Below are 20,654 nucleotides of genomic sequence, written 5' to 3'. Positions count from 1 at the left end.
ATCTACCCAGTCTGATTTCAATCATTACTCTAAAAGTGTTTTTTTTTTTCTTCTTTTTTTCTGCAGTGGCCTGTACATCTAAAAATACACACACTGACCTTCAGGTTATCCTTTACCAAAGATCTCATCTAAATCAGTGTGTATCTTCCAAGAGCACAAAAGAAAAGTCTTTCAAAAGCATCTTAAGGAGTTTTGAATCTCTCTGCTGATGCCTTTCGCACAATTACTGCTGTTCAGGAGAAACTATTATCTGCATTATATTGTATGCATTGTGTAAAGTGCTATTCAGTTGATTTATGCAGCTCTGTAGAGAGCATGGAGCTGCAATTAAAGCTGTCAATTCGGCATTATAAAAAAAAAAATTGCATTGTCATTTCAAAGACCCCTTACCGATGGCTCTTGACACAGACAGGCTGCCATTCACCCTCCATGTGCCGAACCAGATCACACACCCGCCCAATGCCTCAATCCTCTTTTTCTCATCCTACAAAAACATACACACACATAAACAAACAACCAATACGGTTAAGAGTCATTTTCAGTTCGTGTTTAATTAGTGAAACTCTAATTTGCGTTGAAGTCTAAGTGACTTACACTCAGTTTCATTATATAGATAAAGCTCCAAAGACTCAGCTCAACAAATCCACTCTTGGGAGTACATTATGTAACATGGCTTAGCTGTCATGTGACTTTTGTCGATTGAATGGGCTCTTCTAAAGGACATCCCTCACAAAGAGCTGGACTTATCATGAAAAAGTCATTTGCAGAGAAATATAGGACTGTTTTTTTTTTTTAACAACCCTCTTCCACTGTTTAAGTTAAAAGTAATAGTTTGTGTTTTTTATTCAATAGCATGTACAGTGCTCAACATAAATAAGTACACCCTATTTTGATAATGAATATTTTTATCAATCTCTTAGTTTTGGTGCATTTGAACAAACAAAATAATATTTTAGACACAGAACATTTTTAGAAATCTTGAAAATGATTGTACATTTAAATTCATGCAAAATATTGCAAGAAGAATTACCATCTACAAAATATCTGCTAAATTTTATTAAACAAATAAAATTAACAACAATTAAACAACTAAATGTTTAAATTTTTATATTTTCCCTAACATGAATTTGGGTGTATTAAATTTAGAGCGTTATCGTAAGTTATTTTGTTAGATTAGCTCCAGATTTGGCTTTAGTATTGACTAATCTACTTTATATGCACAAATATAATATTTTAAAGCTTCCTATAAAAATAATAAGTTAAATGAGAGATTTGTGAGGGGTGTACTTACATATGTTTACTATAATATTTAACTGCTTGTAGCGAGCCATGTAATACCACGTCGCCCTGGGCACAAATCCACACCAGCTGGATCTCTCATCAACCTCGGATCGCTCACAGCTGGACCTCATCAGCCAGGGAGAGATATAAGCCAGCCCCACACAGAAGGAAGTGAGCTTCATTTGACATGACTCCCTGCGCTAACGCTTGTCTCTCTCTGTCTCTCCCACAGCCGAGTCCAGCTCGTGACCGATCCAACACTCTACTTCTCACCAGCCTTCACCATCTCCCCGGAGCACTTGAGCACGCACCTTTAAGAAGAGCACTCATTCACCCCAATATCACTTGTAAATAAAGGCACCCTCCGGGGCATTGTTTGTAACATTATCTACGGTGTTTGTGTTTTCCCTCTGCCTCGCTACAACTGGTGGAGAATGCGGGCATTGCAGAGGGAAAAATTCAGAAGAAACACTCACCATTAAGTAGAAAATAACCGCTGAATTTTTCTCTGTGTTTGTTACAGACAGGCATCCGCTCTCTCTCTCTCCCACGCTTCCTCTTACTCGGCTGTCAACATCCCGTCGCCATGTCGGTGGAAGAGGTACTGCTCCACCTAGCGGAGATCTCCAGGAAACAGAATTCCATCTCTGAGCAGCTTACAGCCAGACAGGATCGACTGGAACAGCAGCTCCGCCAGGCGGCCAGACACCATCCGACTCCCGAAGTGAGTGCGCATCATCATCTCACTAAACTCAGCGACCTGGATGATATTGACGCTTACTTACATACCTTTGAGGTTATTGCCGAGAGAGAAGGCTGGCCAAAAGAAAACTGGGCGAGAATGTTGGCTCCGTTTCTCACAGGAGAAGCGCAACGAGCATATTTTTCACTAGAGACACCTAAAAATGAAGATTACAAAGCGTTAAAAAAGGAAATATTAGCCAGAATGGGGCTATCCACAATCAGCGCAGCCCAACAGTTTTCCCAGTGGTCTTACGACGAGAAACAACCAGTGAGAACTCAAGCAGCTCAACTTTCTCGCCTGGGAAGGCTATGGTTATTGGGAGGAGATCCCTCGGCGGTCCAGGTCGCTGAGAAGGTGATCATCGAGAAGATGATGCGTGCGTTACCCCGACGTTTGCGAACACTCACCAGCATGCGAAATCCTGAGTCACTGGCCACCCTGGTGGAGGCGATCGAGCTGGCTGAAGCTCACATCGCCCGAGATAATGGGGAGAGAGCGGCTCTGCCACCCCGGAGGGTAAGTGCACCTTGGCGACCGGTGGAGGGCACAGCGCGACCAGGCGGCAGACCAGCGGTCCCCAGCCCGATGGACGAGCCGATGCCCACCGAGCCGACGACGCACTCGACCCCGGCCTGGACAGCAGGGTGCGCGGTTCACCGCAATATCCCTCCCGAAGCTCCCACCCATAAAGTCCAGCTAGAGGGAAAAACACAAACGGCCACTTTAGACACAGGAAGCGCCATCACTCTGGTTCACCCGAAAATTTTAAAATACCAGCATGAAAGCAAAGGGCGAATTCCGATCACGTGTGTGCATGGTGATACCCGCCACGTACCCGCCCGAAGAGTGACCATCGCGGCGAAACCAGGTAGCTGGCGAATTGAAGTCGGGGTTGTTCCAGATCTTCCTGTGTCCCTCTTACTGGGCAGAGACTGGCCGGGGTTCGACGAACTCCTAACTCACCACCACGCTCCATCGGCTCGTTCAAAGAAGAAGAACAAGCCACGGGCTCATCGGGACCGCAAACCAGCGCTGATGACCACCGAGAGCGATAGAGGGGGTGAGTCATCAATTTCTGCTAATTTATACTTTGATCTGTTTCAACAGATAACCGCAGGAGGTGATTTTGGCAGGGCACAGAGGGAAGATGAAACGCTCAAACATTGCTGGCCGCAAGTACGGATCATTGAAGGTAATGAGCGACTTCCCAGCCCTCACCCCCTCCCACATTTTATTGTGGAAAATGGTCTGCTGTACTGTGTCGCAGAGAGGCGGGGGGAAAAGAAGACACTATTGGTCGTCCCGAGGACCAAGAGGGAGACGGTCTTAGAACTGGCACATACCCACCCGATGGCTGGACATCTGGGAGCGGCCAACACGGTGAAAAGGATCCGCGACCGTTTCCATTGGCCGGGGCTAGACGGGGAAGTAAAGAGGTATTGCCAGGCATGTGACATCTGCCAGAGAACGTCTCCCCAACGACCACCCCCCAGCCCTCTAATACCACTACCCATCATCGATGTGCCCTTCACCCGAATTGGTATGGACTTGGTAGGGCCTTTGCCGAAGTCGGCCCGGGGACATGAGCACATCCTTGTTATCCTCGATTATGCCACCAGATACCCTGAAGCGATTCCCCTGAGGAAAGCCACGTCATCGGCCATCGCGAAGGAGCTGTTTCTGCTATGCAGTCGAGTGGGAATCCCAACGGAGATACTGACCGACCAGGGCACCCCCTTCATGTCCCGGTTGATGGCAGACCTCTGTCACCTACTCAAGGTAAAACAGCTAAAAACCTCTGTATATCATCCACAGACGGACGGCCTTGTCGAGCGCTTTAACAAGACTCTGAAGCAGATGCTCCGACGGGTGGTGGCAGAGGACGGGCGCGACTGGGACCTCATGATCCCGTACGTGTTATTCGGTATCAGGGAAGTCCCCCAGGCCTCCACAGGATTTACCCCCTTCGAACTGCTGTTTGGCCGCCAACCCCGAGGCCTATTGGATGTGGCTCGTCAAGCCTGGGAACAGGAACCAGCCCCCCAGCGGTCGGTGATTGAACACGTACGGGACATGAGAGAACGCATCGACAAAATCATGCCCATCGTCAAACAACACCTGACCGAAGCCCAGCGCGCCCAGCAGAGACTGTATAACCGGCCCGCCCAACCCAGAGAGTTCCACCCAGGGGACAAGGTGATGATACTCATACCTACCACAACGTCGAAGTTCCTCGCATCCTGGAAGGGACCATACACCGTGGTAGAAAGGGTAGGGCCGGTAAATTATCGAGTCCGTCAGCCGGGACGAAGACGGGAAGAACAACTTTACCACATTAATCTGATGAAGAAGTGGGTTGCAGCTCCAGGTCATCTCGTTGCCTTCACTGAAGAAACTCTTCCCGTTGTCCACATTGGTGAGCAACTCTCACCAAACCAGAAGGCGGAGCTGCAAGCCTTGGTTGGTCAGTTCAAGGATGTGTTCTCGGAGAAACCGGGCCGAACCTCCATCATCCAACACAACATTATCACTCCTCCTGGCACCATCGTCCGGCAAAGGCCTTATCGAGTTCCAGAGGCTCGCAGGCTGGCTATCGACGAAGAGATCCAGAAGATGAGAAGGTTAGGCATCATCGAACCATCCCGTAGCCCGTGGTCCAGCCCAATAGTTATGGTCCCCAAACCCGATGGCACCCTCCGTTTCTGCAACGACTTTAGGAAACTCAACGAGATCTCCAAGTTCGACGGATACCCCATGCCTCGGGTGGACGAGCTGCTGGATAGGCTGGGTGGAGCCCGATTTATCTCCACCATCGACCTCACCAAAGGCTACTGGCAGTTACCACTCAGTGAAGACGCCAAGGAGAAAACCGCCTTCTCCACACCCGGTGGGCACTGGCAATACCGGGTTCTTCCCTTCGGGCTCCACGGGGCCCCAGCCACATTCCAAAGAATGATGGACATCCTGCTGAGGCCCCACCAGCCATATGCAGCAGCCTACCTGGACGACCTCATCGTCCACTCTGAGTCATGGGAAGAACACCTATCCCGGTTACGGAGGGTGCTCTTAGATCTTCGACGGGCTGGGCTCACAGCTAATCCCAAGAAATGCCACCTGGGTCTAGCCGAAGCCAGATACCTCGGCTTCCACATTGGACGAGGTCTCATACAGCCACAGCAAAACAAGGTCAAGGCACTACAAGAAACTCCACAACCCACCACAAAGACCCAGGTACGTGCATTTCTGGGGTTAGCGGGCTACTATAGATGTTTTATACCTAACTTCTTATCCATAGCCAGCCCCCTGACAGACCTGACCAGAAAGGGGCAGCCGGAGAGGATAAGATGGACCAAGGAAGCCGACGACGCGTTCCGAGCCCTAAAGAAGTCCCTCACGTCCTCACCGGTACTGCACGCACCTGACTTCGGCTGCCCCTTCATTCTACAGACGGATGCTTCCGACTCGGGCCTGGGCGCGGTCCTCTCCCAGGTCCACGGCGATGAAGAACATCCCATAATGTACGTGAGTCGGAAGCTGACCCCCGCAGACGGACTCTCACGACTCTGGTCAGGATGGGCAGGTCTGTCGAAACATTCTACCCCCCCTCTCAATACACTGCTCTTCCTTCGCAGGACACCCAGGACCAGGACGACGCTAAGGGGGGGGGAATGTAGCGAGCCATGTAATACCACGTCGCCCTGGGCACAAATCCACACCAGCTGGATCTCTCATCAACCTCGGATCGCTCACAGCTGGACCTCATCAGCCAGGGAGAGATATAAGCCAGCCCCACACAGAAGGAAGTAAGCTTCATTTGACATGACTCCCTGCGCTAACGCTTGTCTCTCTCTGTCTCTCCCACAGCCGAGTCCAGCTCGTGACCGATCCAACACTCTACTTCTCACCAGCCTTCACCATCTCCCCGGAGCACTTGAGCACGCACCTTTAAGAAGAGCACTCATTCACCCCAATATCACTTGTAAATAAAGGCACCCTCCGGGGCATTGTTTGTAACATTATCTACGGTGTTTGTGTTTTCCCTCTGCCTCGCTACACTGCTATAAAGGAATTTGTTTTTTAAGGTCTTTAATGCTTATTAATGCTATATCAATCAGACACACAGTAAACAGTAATATTGTGAAAATGATCAATTTAAAATATGGCTCAGTGGTTAGCACTTTCAAGAAGATCACTCATTTAAGCCCGGCTGGGTCAGTTAGCATTTCTGTGTGGAGTTTGCATGTTCTCATGGGTTTCCTCCAGGTGCTCCAGTTTCCCCCACTAAATTCTCACTAGTCATTTTCTCTGTGACGCATGATCAGAAATCTTTCTATTATGCTGATTTGGTGCTCAAGAAATATATATTTTTAAATTATCGTCAGTGTTTAATGTTATCGAAACTTGCACTTTTTTATCACTAGAAAAGTCAAAGAAACAGTGTTTATGTAGAGGAAATCTTTTTGTAACTTTACTAATGTCTTGTTCAGCTTTGATTAAGTTATTGCCTTCATAATAATTGAAAGTAAAAGCTTCCTTTAAAGTTATCTGGCCACAAACCTATACAGTTGACATCAATATTATTAGCCCACATACATTTTTTTCTTTTTCAAATTTTTCGCAGTATTTGCTATAATATTTTTTCTTCTGGAGAAAGTCTTATTTGTTTTATTTCGGCTAGAATAAAAGCAGTTCTTAATTTTTTAAACAATTTTATGGTCAGTATTATTAGCCCTTTTAAGCTATATTTTTTGATAGTCTACAGAACAAACCATCAGTATACAAAACCTTTGCCTATTTACCCTAACCTGCCTAGTTAACCTAGTTAAGCCTTTAAATTGCACTTGAAGCTGAATACCAGTATCTTGAAAATTATCTAGTTAGATTTTGTTGCTTTATTTTTTCAGGTTTATCAGACTTATAGTTTTCCAATAAATATATTTTTTAGCATGATATTTGTAAAAATATGTCAAGCTGTTTTTTACTTAAAGTCCACATTTTCTTGCACGAATCTCTTTCACACTTATTAAGCATTATATTTTCAATAAATTATGGCTGCCTATTTTTACATAACGTCTAAGTCCAGTTTTTAACTGGTTGAATAACTCATATTAGCAAGAAGCTGTGATGTATCATCGCTAAGCTGTCAATTGTCCGCATAGCAACAAAACAGACCTAGCAACCATTAAAAACAGCAATATCTCTACATCAGAACATCGTAGGGACCTGGGTATTGGCTCGTTTGACTCATGCTAGCTTCCAAAATGGGACTTCATGTGTACTATGCATGGTAACAGTGATTAGCCAAATGCTAATAACGACTAGCTACATGCTATTAATGATTATCTAAGTGCAATATTATATGCTAGAAATGCTTACTAAGTATTAGGATTTGATAAAGCATGTAAATGAGGGATGCCATTTAGCAACCCAAATTACATCAGCAACTGCTTAGCAACCACCTAGCAATGCCATAAACATTTTAGCAACTGCCTAGCAACCACTTAGCAACCGCTATGATACCTACCATCTGCAATTCCCAGTCCTAGCGCAGTCACGTTGTCTTTCTTAAGCCAACATCAAAGTTCGTCAACGAACTTTAGGTTCTAGTTAAAACTATTAGGTTTAGAAATGTGTTAAACAAATCTTTTTGTTAAACAGAAATTTTGGGAAAAATACACAGGGGAGCTAATAATTCAGGAGCACTGATAATTCAGACTTCAACTGTATTTATTATTTAATTTCTATGGACAAAACAAAATAATTGGGACACTAAATTTGTTTTAAATCCTGTATTTAGTTGATCAACAAGTCAGTAAAAAAACAATACTCTAAAATATGACATGGCAGTTTTATTTAAATTCAATTAATAATCATTCTTTCATTTTCATTCCTCTCTGATTAATCAGCGGTCGCCACAGCGAAATGAATCGCCAACTATTCCAACATATGTTTTATGCAGGGGATGCGCTTCCAGCCGCAACCCAGTACTGGGAAACACCCATACACTCTTACATTCACACACACACTCACACATTACGGCCAATTTAGTTAATCCAATTCACCTGTAGCGCATGTCTTTGGACTGTGGGGGAAACTGGAGCATCCGGAGGAAACCCATGCCAACATGGGGAGAACATGCAAACTCCAAACAGAAACGCCAATTGACCTAGCCGAGGCTCGAAACAGCAACATTCTCGCTGTGAGGTGACGGTGCTAACCACTGAGCCACCGTGCCGCCCTTCAACTAATAATGATACTAATAATAAAAATAATGCTTTTTCACCTCTCTGTCAGGTTTGTGTGGCTTCATCAGCTCCACCGGTTGACCTCTCTTCACCATCATGACCTGTGAATCTCCCAGCCAGGTCACGTACAGCGTGCGACCCCTCAGAAAAGTCACGACCCCTGTGGTGCCACAGCGCAGGTTCTGTTCCAGACACATGCAGACCTGGTCAGTACAAACAAAAGCTTCCTTGCATCTTGATGCCTAACAGGGCTTTGGGAGGGCACAAACTCACCTCGCTTTTTGCTTTTTTGATGAATCTCTCATCGGTCAGTTTGAAGGAGTGACACAAGGCTTCTCCTGCGTCCTGGCTGAACATTTCTTGCCTGACCAGATTAACATGCAGGTGATTGGCGGCGTAGTTGGCAGCGTCCACCCCGCCGTGACCATCAAACACGGCAAAGTAGGCCTGCTCTTCTTGATCCTGAAATAGAAAGTAACAGTGATTAAAAGGGTCATATTATTTTCATAAGATGTCAGTTTATGTTCTAGTGTTCCCAGAATGTGTCTCCTTAAAAGTGTCGGCATAAAATGCCCAAGAGATGATTTAATACAACTAATCTCACCACAATTTGCCTATTTGAATGATCTTCAGGGTTTCTGCTGTTTTCACAAAGTCAAATTTAAGACTTTTTAAGACCTTAATGAAGTAAATTTCAGACTAAAGCCAGGTTTATACTTTGAGTGATCGGCGTGACCCACGTCGTAAGCCTTCCTTGTTGCCGTGCATTTACATCTGCACACTGTTTGTGTAGATCTGCAATAATACTTTAGAAACACTAGCTGGCAATGAGGTGTTTATGTTCCTCTGTGTCGAGATTCTTTGCTGGTGTTTTGTTTTTTCTGAGTTCTACCTTAATGTACAAGTGGCTCAAACTCACTCATTTTGAGGCAAGAACCGGCGGATGTGCAACAACTTTAATCATGAGGTAAACACAAAACAAATGTTTACATCCGGAGCTCATTCACAGGACTCCACACTTGTAAACACTCACTCTAATGTGTTCGTGCGACTCTCTGTCCCGCCCACACTCATCAGCGCTACAAAAGCCGACCAATCACAGAGCTAATGCTATGCATCGTTGTGACGTGTAGTTACATTGTTGTGATGTGTTTGACAGTGTCGGTGTATATATATATATATATATATATATATTAGGGGTGTAACGATACACAAAAGGCACGGTTCGGTTCGGTTCACGGTTTTGGAGCCACGGTTCGGTTCGGTACGGTTCGGTTTCTGTTTGCTGTGGGGTTAGGGTTGATGTCATGTTAACAGCAATGCTAAGGGACAATTCACTTAATAACAAGAACATTTTACCTTTTTCTTTATTAACTTTGTCATCGCATTTTTAGTACAGTCAGGATACCCGAGTAAACAACTAGAATTAAATAAATACCTCCAATATAGACTAGTCAGAAAAAAACTATTCTCTTTAGTGCAGCCATCTTAACTAAGTAAACTAAAATTAAATAAATAACTGCAGTGTAGACTAGTGAAAGATCTTCTTCAAAAACACCATAATATCCACATTCTCCGATGAGAGGCTTGATCTCTGTGCTGACACAGACGCTCATTTTTGATTATATGGTTTCATTTAGATAGATAGGTTTCCGTTTAAATTAATGAAAAATATACATATAATGTGTTTGTAAAGTGTTTTTTCATGACATATTCACCAGTAAAATGCATTGCGGTTGTGTCTGAAACTAATGTTAGGGTTGTAGCCGGCTGTATGTTTGCCTCTCTCTCTCTCTCTCTCTCTCTCCCGCTCCCTCTATGCCGGTCATTTATGTAGGTCCGCCTTCACGACAGCTGATGCCTGTCATTTCTGTAGGCCCGCCTTTTTGACAGCTGATTGGTCAGGAGACCGATCTATCATCATTTGGCGACGCAGCGCGGGAATGTGAAAAGTATGTCAGGAAGAGCGGGAGAGAGAGCGCTTTTTCCTTTGATCTCGTTTTTCGTGTATTTTTCTGACATAATTATGATTTTTGTTGTTTTTGCTTAACTTTCATTTGGGTAAAATTATTTTGCATTACTTTTGCCCACTTTAAGAAATTTTGTGAGGTTTGTACATTTTTATTTCAATTGAATTGTATATTATTTTTTAGCTCCGCTCCTTCCCGACAATATAGCTGTATCTCCTCAAGTTCAGTCTTAGTGTAAGGTGGATAGGGAAAATGTCATACGATTTCCATTTTGCAAACACGTAGAAAATGTATTGTTAAAGACATCAGGTAAGAGGTGAAGGTCATCTTTGTTTATTTTATTCAGTATATGGAAGAATGCGGCGCACGGCGCTGAAGACCTTTTTTTTCTTTTCATCAGTTTTAGCGAGGTAAGAGGGGTTATTCATGAGTTAGAATTGTTTTATTATATTTATTTCTTTTGTTTGTCTTCATTATCACCCCCTTGCTCGAGTTTAACTAATTTTTGTTTGATACTTTTGTTTGAATTTGTTACTTTATTATATTATTTTTATTAGTGTAAATATTTATCTTTTTTTGTATATTTGGGCATTATTCTGGTTTTACTTTTGTACATTAAATCACTTCTGTTGGCAGTTCTGTTGCTTACACCCTCACATTGTGAAATTACCACACTTTTTAAATGTTTTTCCTTACAAGTAAGTTTCGTGAAACAGTTGAGACAGACAGGCAGGCGCTTTGTCTACGACACGAATTCTATTCCTGTACTCAACTGGAAAACCAAAATGTTTCCACACAGATAACTTAAATGTGTCTAGGGGATCTGCAATCTCAGTACTATGTAAAGCAGCCATCCTGCGTCCAGTAGTAACGAGTGTGATGCTTACTCAAGTCACATGACATAACATGCACTAAAATACTAACTTTAGAAAATAATATTTAGAACAAATCCTCATGATAACTAAAACAATTTAATCAAATATGATATTAAAGATGTGTTTAAATTGGTTCAATTAGTTAGAGACAAGTGACGTCAACCTCAACAATGGGCAGCAGGGGGCGTGAGAGTACCGCGGTACGCCACGAGAGTTACGCGATACGTATCGTGGTTGGTGTATCGCAATATTTCGGTTCGGTTTTAATATCGTTACACCCCTAATAAATAAATATATATATATATATATATATATATATATATATATATATATATATATATATATATATATATATATATGAGCAATATCCCAAGAGTAGCAGTGTGATATTGCGTTTATTCAATAGTTTGACGGCATAATTGTGTATATAAAAACAAAATCAAACATGGAGAGTCTCAAAAACCCTTTTGTATGAGGAACTACTTTGCTCTGCATTGGATTCAAATCATAAGCTGAAAGTTGAGCAAGTTGAGCAAGCATCTTTTAAACTTTAGATTTGTTGTGTCTGCTTTTTGCTGGCTGTATGTGGGCGGAGTAATACACAAAGGGTAAAGAGGCTGTACGGGTGCTGATATTACTTAAATATATCACGGTTAGGCGAGGCAGTGGCGCAGTAGGTAGTGCTGTCACCTCACAGCAAGAAGGTCGCTGGGTTGCTGGTTCGAACCTCGGCTCAGTTGGTGTTTCTGTATGGAGTTTGCATGTTCTCCCTGCCTTCGCGTGGGTTTCCTCCGGGTGCTCCGGTATCCCCCACAGTCCAAAGACATGCGGTACAGGTGAATTGGGTAGGCTAAATTGTCCGTAGTGTATGAGTGTGTGTGTGTGAATGTGTGTGTGGATGTTTCCCAGAGATGGGTTGCGGCTGGAAGGGCATTGCTGTGTAAAAACTTGCTGGATAAGTTGGCGGTTCATTCCGCTGTGGCGACCCCGGATTAATAAAGGGACTAGGCCAAAAAGAAAATGAATGAATGAATGAATATCACGGTTATCAGCCAATCAGATTCGAGAACCAGACAGAACTGTTGTATAAATATATATATATTCTTAATTTTTTTGACGCATCTATAGTCATGCGGTGGCACAGAGTAAGGCCTCTTTCTTGACTTCACACAGAAACAGAAACGTGTGCGGCAGAACACAAAAGCAGCTTAAGCAGAAAGTGCAAGTATGTCTGCGCTCAGGAGATATTATAAAGTTGATGATGACAACATTGCCATAGCAAACCGTGAGATATGTAAACTTGGGATTGTCTGCGGGGTGTTTTAAGTTGAGATGTTATTTGTTTTTATAAAAGTTTTCTTTTTATATTTACTGTTGCACTAAAATCCAAAAGCAAAGAATTGGAGTTAAATATTACTTAATTGTTCAAGCCGCTTGACAGAAGTGCTCTGTTTGTTAACAGAGTAGTTGTATGTTAAAAAAGGTCAATTAAATAAAAATAAAAAAGGAACATCCTGGATCTGTTTTTTTCACTCTTTTTTTTATGTATTATTGCAGTATCGGATATTTTTATTTTTTTTATTGCAGTATTCGGTATCGGTTGACACTCAAAATTAAATTAAAAAAACCTGATCGGGACATCCCTATCATCAACTAGCATATTGGGGCACTATTCTGATATGCTATCCTTTGCTAGTACATATTACACTATGAACACTCTTCTTTTATCCTTACAGAAAACGCAAAAAAAGCCTTGTTGCATGAATAAACAGTGCAAAATAAATATGTTAATGAATTATGCAAGTAATTGGTGATTTTTTGGGATAAATCGACATTGCTCTGGTCTTTGTAATTACTGTCAGTCAGTGGGAACTTAAGCAACATTAGACTAAAATGTTAACAAGCACATTCAGAAGAGAATCTGTCAAACATTCTCCAAATGTTGATTGATATTCTTTTTTTTAATTGGTGATTCGGAATGTTTGTTAGTCATTCACTATACTGATAGAAAAGCAAGGTCGCATAATCCATTTTTAATTGAAATAAGTCCCCCCCAAAAAAGCATTAAACAAAAATGTGCCAACCTCAACTGATCTGAAGCCGTTTGCTTAATTAAATGCAATTAACATGGCTAAATGAAATATTAAACATATTTGAACTATATGCAAATGAAATGTTGGTGTTTCCTCTCGCTGATCGGTTTTAATTATCAGCAGCTTATGTATTATCAATGGCTTAGTTCCACAGCAGGGTCAGTCAAACGGGATAAGCTCTCATTGGTATAAATAAGATTTCATTCCGAAAGACTCCCTGAGCTGCCATTTACTGTTGCACTGTGGTGCCACTGCACACAATCAGCTTCAGATCAAATGAAAAGACTCCCAGTTAGATTTTATCATTAAACATTGATGCATTCATCTATTTTCAGTTTAGCTGTTCTTTCTCTAATTAATCTGCTAATAGTGCACAAAATAAAAAAACACATTCAGCCTAAAACTTTTTGTAGTTGTATTTAAAAGTTTTGTGACTTTCTTTCAATCATCTGAAGACGTTTTCTATATTAATTGTGAACTTCTGAAAGGTGATAAGAGCTATTTAAAACTTAAATATTAATATATACACAACAGTTCTGTCTAGTTCTCTAATCTGATTGGCTGATAGCCGTGGATGTTCTGCAATATCAGCACTCATACAGCCTTTTCACTCTAGTGTATTACTACGTTCACATAGAGTGACAGCAGATCAATAAACTCACTACAGTTTGACAGATATTGCAGCTGTTCGACAACATAATGTCTTTTGAGGTTTTTTTTAGGTGAGAATGTAGTTATTTAAATTGCAACTATGCAGTTCATTTATAAGGATAGTGCCTATTTTAAAATATTTATAATTTCGAAGATCTGCGGCCATTGGTTTTCCATCCTGAACAGAGCAAAGACGGTTGCACCACAAGATGGCGACAGAGACCGCATAATAAGTCCTTAAGGGAGAAAAACTTTCTTTTCATATTTTAAACTACAGCTGATCAACTATTCTTTCTAAATCAACCTCTCTCTCTCATTACGCTAGAGAATCATTCAAATACTAGCTCTAAAGTGACGTTAACTAGCAACGAATTCTGCTGTTCTGACATCAGCTGCAGATGTGTATAAAAGGCGGAAGAAAGTAGTTCCTCTTACAAAAGGATTTCTGAAACTCTGTGTTTATTTTATTTTTATATACACTATTATGCCATTGAACTGTTGTATCAATGCAAAATCACACTCATAGCAGAACGATATGGCTGTATATCGTCACTTGTGTAATATTATATATCTCCTTGCTATTGTACCTTATTGTAGATATAATAGCTAATAGAATATTAAATTTCAATATGTTTATTGCGATTGCCTGAATATTTTTTGTTTGTTTACTTTATACATCTCATTAATTCTATATATTTACATTTTATTGTGAATATTTCAATGTATAAATAGACTGAAATATTAACAATTAATATGACCAATCGTATGCATATGCACAAACTAAACACAAAATAAATCAATTCTTAAAGGTTTTTTGCATTATTAGAAATATTTATTGTAAAAATTTTAAAGTAAATCATGTCTTTGAAGTAAAATGAATAAGAAATAGCATTTTATTTATTTGAAATTGAACTACCCAAATATACACACACATACATACACACATACACACACACGCACACACACACACACACACACACACACATACACACACACACACACACACACACACACGTATAACGAACACAAATCAAAAGCATCCAGGAGCTTTTTTCAATTGTAGTTTATTGAAAATTAAATATACTGTAAGTGGAAAAGTATTACAACATATTTTAAATTTATATTAATATTATAATTTATAAATTTATATTTTATATTTAGAGGTCACTTAACCTATTACCAATGTAACACAATGTACTTTATGTACAAATGTGTCCTCTAAAAATTTCTTTCTATCTGTCTGTCCATCCACCCACCCGTCCGTCCGTCCATCCTTCTATCTATCTATCTATCTATCTATCTATCTATCTATCTATCTATCTATCTATCTATCTGTCTGTCTGTCTATCTATCTATCTATCTATCTATCTATCTATCTATCTATCTATCTATCTATCTATCTATCTATCTATCTATCTATCTATCTATCTATCCATCCATTCTTCTATCCGTCTATTCGTCTGTCTATCTGTCTGTCTGTCCGTCCGTCCGTCCGTCCGTCCGTCTGTCCGTCCATCCATCCATCCACCCACCCACCCACCCAACCCACCATCCATTTATCTATAAATGTCAATATGTGAATCAGATAAATCATCAGGCAGTACTTTATTTTTATATCTGAGTACAAGACACTGAATATGTATGTTTCACATTTTTACTGCATTTGCTTTTTGCAATTCTAATTTATTCACAGCATTGTGCAAAAAAATAAATACACTCTTATTTACAACAAACAAACTTTCTTTGGGTAGAGCTGTGCACAACTGTAAACCATATTGCAGAACATATTGGAACTGAACCTACAACACACACAGGTCTGTAAATCATTAATGAAACTGTTTATTTTTAAGACATTTTCAGGAAAATAAAGATTTTTTTTTATATAAAATTAGCTTACTAGACAGATTTTGACAACTAGTTCAACATTTGTGTATGTAATGACTCAAGTAATGAAATGAGGACTGTTAGTTTTATATGGAATGACTATTCAGCATTTACAAGTTTAGTTCATTTTGACTGACATGACAGAAGCAAATAATAATATTATAAACAGCAGAGAGTTGTATGAAAGCAATTAATGCATGTCCAAAAGCATCTGCAATGTGTTGGAAGGAATGAGAAACTGCTACTATGATGTGCACAAATGACTAATTGTTTTGAGAATTGCATTAACTGTTGTGCAAATGTAAATAGTGTTGTGAGAAATGCAGCAAAGTGACTGAAAAAAAACTGTACGTGCATCATTTATTATAATGGAAGCATGCTAGTTTTCTCATGTTCCTCGCATAAAACAACTGTGTTTACATTTCTCTCTGTACACTGAATTGCACTATCCACTTACTGGCCGAGACTGGTCTCTGATCTGTTTCCGCCTAAGGCAAAGGGATGTTAGTGTTCGCCAATAATACCAGTAAAAGCCCAACATTTATCTCCAAATGGCTGGCAGATGTGACGGATGAAGAACCGCCTCAGAGTCTATGAGTAAAGTGTGTTAGTGAAGAGAGTATTGATGGAACGTGTCATCATTAGGACTGAATATTCTCCCGCAGTCGTGTTTTAGGGCGCCTTTATGTCATGCTACACTTGTCTGCTCTTATTAGAGGAACAATAGCCCACACGTCTCATCTCAAACATCAAGTGGATCTAGACGTGAGACTGCAAATCTGTCCGCACTTATTGCTTTCCGGTGACGGAGCACATTCCCGCTCGAATGGAAATTGCACCGGCAATGAGGAAAGCAATTGCATAATGCCGTTTCTTCGGGGATGTTAAGTTCAGCACGACTCTATCACAGTGAAAAGAGACGCTATGTGTATCGGCACTTAGCATCTATCTAGACTCACATTTGTGAGTGCTATTTATTTAGGCATGGGAGGCTCGGCAATGGCCTTAAAATGGGTTTTTGATGAAAAACAATCATGGGATGTTTGTTAGATGCTTTACAGTTTGATTGTGGATCAGAGCGGTGGTCACATGTCTTGGTGCTCATCTAAGGCGCTGCAGGTTTAAATGCCTTTTATATCCAGTGTTGTTTTATTGTAAAGTTTATTGTTTTGTTACAGCAACAAAAAAAGTCATAGTAAATAAACTGGATTATAAGCATAGTCCTTGCACACTAAAAAACAAAGAGGAATAAGAATTAGTCTATTCTGTAAAAAATGCTGGGTTCCACATAATCCATTTGTGTTGGGACAACATGACAAAACTAAGTTAACCTATTAGTGTTTACTAGTTGAAGTTTCCATCCATCCATCCATCCATCCATCCATCCATCCATCTAACATTTACAGACTATTTATCTGCCTGTCTGTCTATTTATCCATCCATCTTACATATTACAGACCATCTATCTATCCATCCGTCATTTTATCCCTTCCATCCATCCATCCGTCCATCCATAATTTTATCTGTTCCATCCATCCATCGATCATCTATCCATCCATCGTTTTATCTCTTCCATCCATCCATCCACCCACCATTTTATTTCTTCCATCCAACCATCCATTCATCCTTACATATACAGACCATATACAGACCATCCATCCATCACTTTATCTCTTCAATCCGTCCATTCATTCATCCATCCATCCATCCATCCATTCTTCCACCCATAATTTCATCTCTGCCATCCATCGATCCATCCATCCATATCCAAGGCAAGGCAAGGCAAGGCAAGGCAAGGCAAGTTTATTTATATAGCACATTTCATACACAGTGGCAATTCAAAGTGCATAAACAAGAATAAAAAAGACAAGTATAAGAAAATAAAAACAAACAAACAATAAAAAATGATTAAAAACAGATTAAAATGTGTTAAAACAGGTTATAAAAGAATAAGAAAAAGAAAAGAAAGACATAATCATAGGATCTGTCGGACATAGCACAGTGCTCATTCAGTAAAGGCACAGTTAAACAGATGTGTTTTCAGTCTTGATTTGAATGTGCCTAAAGTTGGAGCACATCTGATCATTTCTGGAAGCTGATTCCAGCAGCGAGGGCCGTAGTAGCTAAAAGCTGATTCACCCTGCTTTGACTGAACTCGTCCATCCATCTATCCATCCATCCATTCATCCATTTTTCCATCCATCCTTCCTTCCTTCCTTCCTTCCTTCCTTCCTTTCTTCCAGTGTGTATTAGTATACTAAATAATTAGTAGAATTCTTAAACAAATAGAAATGGGTGTGTACGGTGTCTATTTTATGTACTTTTACTTACTGCATGTACCTTAAATTTACTTAATGTGCAAAATTATATATAAATATTAAACAAAGTGCACTGCAAAAAACGATCTGAGTCAAATGTTTTATTTTTATTTATTTTAATGAGTTAATCATTTAAAAAGTTTAACTAAAAAGACAGTTTGACTTGGCCTGAGATTACTAGAACAATTAGTTTGATTCAACTAAAACAAAACGTAAAAAATATACTGTGTTGCTAAGTTCACTTAAAAAAACTCAAGTATACTTGAAGCAAAATATACTTGCAGTTTAATAACTACAAAACTAGTTAGTGGTTTAATGAGAATATATTTCAAAGTGTGCTTTTATATATTAATAAATGTGGTTTAAGTATATAATAAAAAAAACATACAGTACTTTTAAACTAGTTGTGTACTCAAACATAAAAAGTGCACTAATTTAGTCCCAAGTAGAATTAAATAGTACCCTTACCTGTATATTGCAAGTACATTGATCTATACTTACTACATATAGTGTACTTAAAAATATACTTTAAATTTAATGAATTTAAGTGTACAGTGTATTTGTTTTAAGGATAACTATAACTAGTTATTATCTTTTCTGTTTTCATTAAAAAGTTATTGTTTGTCTTTGTCATTTTTTTTTAGCAAATTTATATCTATATATTTGTTGTTTTTTTAATTAATGTTAATTTATTTAAGTTTGTTTTTTATCCCAAACAACTGAATACAAGTTTACATTATTTTTGGGAGAAAAATAAAACATCACTCAAAGCCCCAATCAAGGTCATACCTGTAGATTGAAGAGTGTGTTGAAGTCAGGAATCACAACGTGTTTGTCCTCCATCTTCCGGCGCATGTTTTTAATAGCATGGATGGAAGTCTCATAGTAGGGCAAGTGACGGCGGCGATATGGAAAGTCTTTTAGCCATTGACTGCACGTCTCACACAGCTTATTGAAGACAAGTCGCGCCAGCTTCACCGAATCGATCTCTGTTGAGACAAATGTCACGTTACTAGTTACCATTTTGTGCATGTGTTTGAAAACGTAACATTCTGTAGTGCGTTTAGTTATTGGTTAGTTACTATATAAATAGTATTTAAGGCCATTTGGTAAATTCAGTCATCATACTGTTGACATCCTTAATTTTTATCAGTATCCGTATCTGATGTGATTTTTATATTTGCAGTTTGATTGGATGGGAATCACAGGAGTGATTATTCTGCTTAGCCAATCACCGTAGACAAGAAAAAAAGTAGTAACCAGTGTTGGGGAAAGTTACTTTTAAAAAAGTAATGCATTACAATGTTCAGTTACTCCCCAATAAAGTAACTAGTTGCGTTACTTAGTTACTTTTTACGTTACTTTTACCTTACTTTTCCTTACCACACTGTATAACGCAGTGTATAACCCACACTTTCATTTACCTTTAAAAACATAAATTATTTAGGATAATGTTATCTTCTGAGAACTTCCAGACCCCAGAGCTATACATGCCGTATTTACCAATTAATGAAAGTTTAAAGCAATGTGTTCACTATTTTTGTACTTTTTGTCTTAACTGTTACATAAAATCTCTCTCCATTGAGACAATCCCCATTTCTTTTCTCAGATGCGTTCAGAATAATGAACGCATTCTCTTAATGAGTGTGTGATTTGACGTGACCACATTCATTTTAATTCAGCAATTTCTTTTGTAAAATTTAATTAATTAAACTAAAAGTAACTCCCATTACAGTTTTTCTTGATTGCTTTGATGCAGCCGTCAACTGAAACTCCACATTTTCCACACAGTTAACACACAGGCCTAAACAGTGGTACTCTTCGTCAAAATGGCACATTTTGCTTGCAAAACGCACATACCATGTCAAAACATTTAAAATATGCAACGAAAGCTAGTTTTACCTGCAAACAACACAACTTGCAAACAAGTGTATGAGCTCTTTCAATTAATCCTTACACAATTTCCTTACAGAAATCAGTGTGAATCAGTGCACCATTGCTTGCGATTGTAGCCTGTTGCCAATGCCATTTGTTGTCTTTCTATTTGGGCTGTCAAATTTGCCTTTTTGCAAAGATATGGATCCAGAAAAAGAAATGCTTTGATTAAATTTATATTGAATTCATGACATGTTTCGAACTGTGTGAAAACTGAAACACTGTTAAAAAAAAAAAAAACTGACAAAAGTAACAAAATACTGTAAATATTAGAGAAAACACATGTAAACCAATATACAGTCAAATCTATTGGGAGTATAGCCACTTTTGACCTCCTCCATCCATACTGGTACAGAACAACACAGACCTTCCACCGTTTTTAATGTTTGCAGACTGATTGCTAATTGAAGATTTGTGTGAAGGAGTGTCAAACCGGTGCTTCAGTGAATTCATACTGATCTTGGTAGTTTCTAATTGTAAGGAATAGATGGTTTTCTGTTTGGTTACCAAAGCTAAAACAATGACGTTTGGACTGCTTGAATGACATCCGTGTTAACTGTTTTGAAAAAGAGTGGGGAAAATGTGTCAACCCAATGAGGAAGGGTTTACACATTTGCAAGACCTGTCTTCTGCTCTGCTGGGATAGTGATAATGAAA

The 20,654-nt window shown here is 39.8% G+C and overlaps 1 protein-coding gene and 1 long non-coding RNA gene across 9 annotated transcripts in view; one reads left to right on the top strand and one right to left on the bottom strand.

The window, feature by feature from the left end:
* The window catches only part of ppm1e (protein phosphatase, Mg2+/Mn2+ dependent, 1E), a 122,313-nt gene that overhangs the window by 12,052 nt on the left and 89,607 nt on the right, over nt 1-20,654 (bottom strand). For all 7 annotated transcript variants that reach the window (XR_015500396.1, XR_015500394.1, XR_015500393.1 and 4 more), the window contains 4 exon segments: nt 18,852-19,051; nt 8,545-8,733; nt 8,310-8,453; nt 391-484 (listed from right to left, as the gene is read on the bottom strand). Coding sequence is in view for 2 of the 7 variants with exons in the window: in XM_087269498.1 (XP_087125624.1) it covers nt 391-484; nt 8,310-8,453; nt 8,545-8,733; nt 18,852-19,051 (627 nt within the window). In the remaining 5 variants the exon portion in view is untranslated.
* The window catches only part of LOC141376421 (uncharacterized), a 77,743-nt gene that overhangs the window by 20,115 nt on the left and 36,974 nt on the right, over nt 1-20,654 (top strand). The window contains exons 2-4 of one of the 2 annotated variants that reach the window (XR_015501316.1): nt 8,252-8,477; nt 8,584-9,200; nt 11,712-12,725. This is a non-coding gene — a long non-coding RNA (uncharacterized LOC141376421). Of the gene's footprint in view, nt 1-8,251; nt 8,478-8,583; nt 9,201-11,711; nt 12,726-20,654 lie in introns of those variants that run through there. The other variant, XR_015501315.1, reaches the window with a different exon arrangement.

The sequence above is a fragment of the Danio rerio genome, chromosome 10 (genome assembly GCF_052040795.2).
Source record: "Danio rerio strain M-AB ecotype USA chromosome 10, GRCz13ab, whole genome shotgun sequence".
Taxonomy (NCBI): domain Eukaryota; kingdom Metazoa; phylum Chordata; class Actinopteri; order Cypriniformes; family Danionidae; genus Danio; species Danio rerio.
The sequence above is the reverse complement of the archived record's forward strand: the minus strand, read 5'-3'. Positions and strand labels throughout refer to the sequence as shown.